The 6,711-nt window shown below is 41.1% G+C and overlaps 1 protein-coding gene across 1 annotated transcript; it reads left to right on the top strand.

Annotated features, from left to right (window-relative positions):
* The first annotated feature begins 3,308 nt into the window (after positions 1-3,308).
* On the top strand, positions 3,309-4,940 carry LOC146205141 (putative nuclear transport factor 2). The gene is made up of 4 exons (XM_084589832.1): positions 3,309-3,556; positions 3,835-3,906; positions 4,061-4,159; positions 4,597-4,940. The coding sequence occupies exons 1-4, from the start codon at positions 3,446-3,448 to the stop codon at positions 4,708-4,710; spliced, it is 396 nt and encodes a 131-aa protein (XP_084445958.1). The 5' UTR covers positions 3,309-3,445; the 3' UTR covers positions 4,711-4,940.
* Positions 4,941-6,711: the final 1,771 nt, after the last annotated feature.

Here is a 6,711-nt window from a genome sequence, read left to right as displayed (position 1 = left end):
GTAGCATGCAAACAGATAGCAATGCTTCACGGCTCGCTCGTCGCCTATGTAAACACAAATGAGCACAAACAGTTCTCAAACCATCCAAAGCCATACGTGCAACGTGGTGTGATCCATGTACGATCCATGTTGCATCCACTTTTACAAATTATCAGCGCGCAAATGACGCTCATTTATCAGCTGCTAATGGGTAAAAAGAGTGTACAACTTCCTCTCACATACACCTATGAAAGGAACATTCAATATGCTCTGATGATGCCTGACTTGCCACACATAATACGGCTATTAATATTCCTCAGAGCAGCACAATAAAGCGACGCAGTACATTTTTCTCCGAATGCCAGGAAACTGGCAGAAACGCATTCCGGAGGAGCTTTCGCAGCTGTGCGAACACCTCAATTATTTTTTGACACGACCCACTTACGTGAAACAAAACTAATGACTGGAATTTTCATGCGCAACAATGTTGGCAACGGCGAAGTAACGCAAGGAGCAATGCTAAATTGTACTTTAGCGATGCCGCCGGAAGCCCCGTCTGTTTCAGTGAAATTAAGGTGGTCACACCACGAGGCCATCATTCTGCGCAGAAAATATCGTATACATACTGCCAACAGTTTTAAGTTGGCTTCAAAAATCAGGTCTTGATTATTATACTCGTCATGTGCGAGCCTTACGTGAACTCTTTGTCACTCATTCTTTGTAAATAATTGAAGAGCATTTTTCATGTAATTTTCATATCTCCTTGCTTTTATGTTTTGCGCATATTTCATTAGAAGTCAATTGTTATACATGTCCATTTTCGGTTATATCGTTGCCTGCCTTAGGGACTTGCTTCTAAGGCGACTTTTACCCGCAGTCTCCTCCATCAAGTATGGAAATCAAGAAATAATTGTCGTCGACGTGGTAGTAGTCGTTGTAGTATTCGGCACCGGGGGCTGCATAAAAAAAAATATTATCATGGTAATTTGTGGTTCTAGTGATTTATGATTGATTGGCGTATGATAGGCAATGACGAATCAATGAAGTCATTGTAGATAAATGAATTAAGGAAATGGAAAAACTGGAAAATGGGGTCTAAATGCGTCAGAATGTTCAGAATTAAAAGCCAACGATTGCTAATTAAGAAAATTTAGAGTGTGCAACTGAACAATTCATCAATAAAATCGCAAAAAAAAAAAAACGGAAATCCATCCAAAGTTGCGAAATTTCTCAGAATGGAAGTAGTATGTGGTTATTTATTATTAGATATCAAAAAGGAAATAAAAGATGTTTGCCAGTTCGATGTTTGTTTATGCTAAGTATTGGTGTATAAAAAACTGCAATACTTAAAAATAAAAAAATACAAATAATTAAAGAAATAAAAACAAAAAACGAAAAAAATCGTCCAATGTGTGTGTGAAACGCTATCACGTCGTTCCCTTAACAGCGGAGCTGTGTCCATTTAATATTATTACTATCATTATTCTGTATCGTCACTTCAACTGAAATTATAGCAGATGGGGAAGCCCAGACCTGAGCTCAGGACCAGGCTGGGTCGTCTCATGCGCTTTCAGTATCGAGCCGGGCCGGGCTCTGATCTGTAGCATTGAGTCCAGGCCGGGCTCGGGCTCATAATTTCGGTCCGTGCACACCTCTAGTCCCTAATGTAACGCATTAGCAATGTTACAAATGAATGTTATAATAATGTTTCAATTCTACGCTTCAAAAACGTAAAGATAACATGCATGTAACATAAATGTTACATTCTTGAAAATGATAAACCAACCATTCGAGATGGTACTCTAACTCAACGACTTGAACGCTTTGCAGAGACCAACAATGAGGGCGGCGCATAGGGAAGCTGTTATATCCATAATGTAGGGGTGTATGCATATGAATGGCAGTAGCGAAATGATAATAAGCGAAGCTTCTTACAAAATAATAGTGATATGCATATGAGCACTCCACTGCAGGCATCATCTCAAAGACTTAGTTTCAGACAAGTGATATATGTATAAAAAAAAAACTCTATTAGAATAAAAAGGGCAAAAGTGCTGGGACTCAATGCTTGAAATACAGTTGCCATGTTGTGTTATGGTTATGATCCAAACATTACTATAACATCATATCTGAACAATATTTTCTGTCACATAAATATAATATTTATGATACAACATAGAACATCACGTGAACATTAGTACTTGCACTTTGAATGTTATACTAATTTTTTTTTTTTTTTACGTCACACCAAAGTAGGGCACTACTCAAACTTTCGACAGCTACCCAAGCAGAATAATAATTGGTTCACAGGAAAGGAAAACTGCAGTATCTGTCACACTTGTTCAGTGGACCCCTGAACTGCACCGTAGTGGGAGGGGAAGGTAAGTGTGAAAGCTGAGAGTAAGAGGTGTCATATTTGAGGGCTACGGAGTAATTTCGACCACCTCGGGGTTTTTAACGTGCACTGGCATCTCACAGCACACGGACGCCTCTTCGTTTCGCCTACGTCGAAACGCAGTCGCCGGCAGTCGGGATCGAACCCGGGTGCCAGTAGTCGGGCATCCTGCCCGACTCCTGTGTTACCCAAGTAGTCCTGTAACAAAGTTAGAAAGGCATGGTCCTCTACAAACAACAAAAAATGAGGGGGAGGGGGTGCGACTTCATTTTCCCCCGCCGTCCTCCTCCAATTAAAACACATTTTACTTCGAACACTCATCTCCCCGTCCTCCCCCTACAAAACTGTGAACTTTATGGCTAGTTGACCAAACGTCCATGCTGTTACGCGTGACCAGCATAACTAGCCATTTATTTAACCGCAAAATTGTCACGTCACTTTCTTTTGCAGCACCCACGAATCGACCGTTTGGACGCGTATAACGCAACGCGTTTCCGTTCGTGCCGCGGTGCCGCGGTCGTGCAGAACATTTAGAGCCGAACAACCACCACACATGCAACACGAAAGTCTCACAGTCAAATCAAATCGATGCAGCCCAGGTAACAAACCACACAGATCACACGACGTACCATATGACGTATACATGTACACAGGACCAAGCGCGTTGGCGCTACAACTACCAAGGTATATATATGTTCATGCAACTACTACAACCATACTGACCATACGACCATACCATAATTCCCGCGACGGTTTCAAAAAGGTGATACATAAAGATTTATAATTTTACCTTCAAAGCGCATTATTAAAAAGTTAAGCTGCGATTTATTTATTGCATAAAATTGATTTTAGAGGTAACTAAAAAATGTCCAAGACATTTTTTTTTTTAATATTTAACATGGTTGCACGATATCAGAGAGCTAACGTTGCTAGCAGCAGCGGAGGAGCGGAGTGGAGTCTGTAGTGCGGTACCCCCGTGCACCGGACTTGCCGTGCTAGGCCTACTGCCAGTGGTTATTTATTTCTTCCGTGGTTGTATTAGAACTCACGTATTTAACAGTACTGTCCAGCATGTCGCTGCTAAATGCACAGTACGACACAATTGGAAGAACTTTCATACAGCAGTACTATGCTATGTTCGACGATCCTGCTCTGCGACCAAATTTGGGGACGCTGTACAATGTAAGCTATTTTGCTTCGGTCGTGTTGTCGGGCAGGCGTGTGAAATACAGACATGCTGTGCTTTATCTGTGCTTTGCAGTTTGCTGTTTATTGTTACCTGCTGAGATACGCGGCTTTTTTTTTTTTTTAGTAGAGAAATGTGCTAAGTATGTTGATAATGAACGAAATTCCATGCTTGTGGGTGGAGGCGCTTGACCCGTTGTCAAGATTCCAGCCAAGTTTGTACTTCGCTGGCTTGTTTGGGTTGCAGTGAGTGTACTCTGTTTTCTTCTTTTCAGGAAGAAAAATCTTTGATGACTTTTGAAGGCCAGCAAATTTTTGGGCGGACGAAAATTCTAGAAAAAATACAGGTAAGTTGCCGGCAGTGATCTCAACAAAAGTTCGGCTCGATCACGACTGTATTCGCAGATTTGCGGTGATGCTCGAAAACCAATGCTCACAGTGAAATGTTTTCAAACTAGCGCATGATATGTTACGAGTTACGATGCTGTTCTTTTTCTCAAGGGCCTCGGCTTTCAGAAGATATGCCACTCGGTAACCATCATTGACTGTCAGCCAATGTTCGACGGGGGCATTCTAATATTTGTCTTAGGCCAGCTCAAGGTGAGTCGAAATTTTTTTTTTTTTTGTATGCGCACTGGCAACTTTGCCTTTTTGCCTCAATGCCATTGTTATGCTACCATGCACAAATAACTTCTCCGCACTAATCTCGAATTTTTGCCAGTGTAAGACATTGCATTGTTCAGCACCTCGGCCTCACTGCCATTGTTATGCTACCATGCACAAATAACTGTTCTCCGCACTATTGTGTCGAATTTTACCAGTGCTCGGCACCTAAGTGTTTTTCTATCTACATTCGTGAATTATAAAGCACACATGCATAAAGATATTTAAATGCAAGGCCCTCTCCTGCAGTGAAAACCGAGCAAAATTCTGCTATCATGTGCTTTGCTTGGGCATGTAATTGCGGGCAGAAGTGTTCATGCTTGCATGGGTTAGAAGGCACTCGTTGTAGGCAGTGTGTAATTTTTCTCCTGCAGACTGATGACGACCCAGCGCATACATTCAACCAAGTGTTTGTGTTGAAGCCAATTGGAGAAAGCTTTTACGTGGAGCACGATGTCTTCCGGCTAGCCCTGCATCATACGGCGTGAAGAACAGTGGCAGCAGCTTGAGCTGTTATCAGAGGAAACCTCTGCTGCCTGTCTTGTGGTTCCGGTAGAAACTGCATGGGCACTTCAGAGACTGCCCCTCTCTTTGCTTTTTAAAGTTGTATGCATGGTTTGTAATAAATGTACATTCTGCTCCTTTTTTCACAAGTATCCCAAAATGCAGTTCACTGCCAGCAGTGTACAGTTGAGGAGCAGTGTACAGTTGATCAGCAGTGTACAGTTCGTGTACTCATCATTGCTGTACTTTGAGCGTCTTGCTGGAAGGCAGTGGCCCACTTCCCAGACACTCTTCATGTCAGCATGGTGATGTGGACAGTTTACAGAAGCAACATGCAAGTGCAGGTGTGAGCTTGTGTATTGCTTCTCCAGAAACTATCTGCAGTGTGCATCTGCTAAAATGTAGCTTTATCATTGGAAAGACCACATACTCTCTTCTGTTTAGTTAATTGTTAAAGGCATGAATTGCAAATGTTCTGTGGATGCAATAGAGGAAATTGGGGTTTGTGATGGAATACGTCGGATGTTTGCATTTAACAGCATTAGAAAAAGTAATGTTTAAAGTGCACCAGTGGCAACAAATGTCAAAACGTGTTGCTGATAGCTATGTTGGGACACACTGTTTGTTACTTTTCATCTGTGGAAAGATTAGAAGAATGCTATGATAAGTTCACTGTGCATGCACAAAAAATGGAAAACGAGTAGACCCATTTGAAATTTTCTTCATATCGCATACTTGGGCCCTTGATTATCCCAATTAGTCACTGTGCATGCTTTGTGTTTTAATTTAAACCTTGTTGCTGATATCCTTTGAATTATTAGCAGTGCTGTTAATTTAGAATTGCGCTTAAATTTAAATGAAAAAAAATTCTAGAGGGCACTTTGGACCACTAAAGTGCGGTGAGGCGAAAGCCATTATAGCGCAGTGGATCATAGCCTTCCACTAAGAATGCCACTTATGAAGCAGATGCACCAAGTCTGTAAGCCATGTTAGCTTAACCACTTCTGAACATTGCATCAGTCTTCTTGAATTTGTGAAACAACTTGCAGAATTGAAAACAAACTATGTGAACAATACACAGAGAACAAAATAAGTTGGCTTATTATAGCAGTTTTACTTTTTTTTACCAAAGTAAAACTCAGAGAGACTGCTCTTGCTGAAAATGGAACTTTTGTAAGGTGGAAAGGACCTAAAAAATGCGTTTTTTATGGAGTTTGTCCCAAAGCGACTCTGGCTATGAAGACACATGGACCTGAAAAATGAAATTAAAAAATTAAAGATGTTGCCACCACCGGCATATTTCGCAGGTAAAGCATTCTTGGAAATACAAATTGGAACTTGAGTGCATTGCTTAAAAAACGATTATAACAAAAATACAGTTCGTTGAGACTACAAAAATCAAGATATCTTCAGCTAGCACTTGCCTGGAAAGTTTTTAATGCTTTGTAATTAAAAGTGTGGTTGTGAAAAAAAAAAAAGCACTGTTTGGCCAGGTATGCTCATGCTGGGCCACCACAAACTTGGCATAGAGTGCAGCACTTGCTCAGTACTCCTCCTTTTCATGCTGTCAACTAAGCTTGTCAAAAGTTGTTCGTTCCTCTGTTCTATGTTTTGAAATGAAATGGCAGGCTTTGCCATTTGTTTTTGACAGGCCCTTTTGCCGTGGTTTCATTTTTAGGCAGTACAGTCGTGCCTCGTTAATATGGACACTGGTTTCCGACCAAAACTGTCCATAAAGAGAGTCATCCATAATAACGAGTCATGAATAAAAACAAAAAGGGTTTTATTGAGAAAAAAGAATTGTAATTAATGACCACTTTTGTACATAACGGTGTGCACTGGACTCAAAATTTCACAGAACACCGGCAATTTTGAGTGCATTATCCTTGTCATTGTTGTCTTCGAAAAATTGTAGTGCAGTCTGAAGCGACTCGCTTACCATGACACCTGTGATGTTGGGCTTTGTGTCGGTCGAACTTTCGAGC

Source organism: Amblyomma maculatum, chromosome 1 (assembly GCF_055883805.1).
Source record: "Amblyomma maculatum isolate TAMU_Amacu chromosome 1, ASM5588380v1, whole genome shotgun sequence".
NCBI lineage: Eukaryota > Metazoa > Arthropoda > Arachnida > Ixodida > Ixodidae > Amblyomma > Amblyomma maculatum.
The sequence above is the reverse complement of the archived record's forward strand: the minus strand, read 5'-3'. Positions and strand labels throughout refer to the sequence as shown.

Coding starts and splice junctions, on each gene's coding strand:
- LOC146205141 (XM_084589832.1), top strand. CDS start 3,446: ATGTCGCTGCTAAATGCACAGTACGACACAATTGGAAGAACTTTCATA. Junction 3,907..4,060: donor AAATTCTAGAAAAAATACAG/GTAAGTTGCCGG, acceptor CTTTTTCTCAAG/GGCCTCGGCTTTCAGAAGAT. Junction 4,160..4,596: donor TTGTCTTAGGCCAGCTCAAG/GTGAGTCGAAAT, acceptor TTTCTCCTGCAG/ACTGATGACGACCCAGCGCA.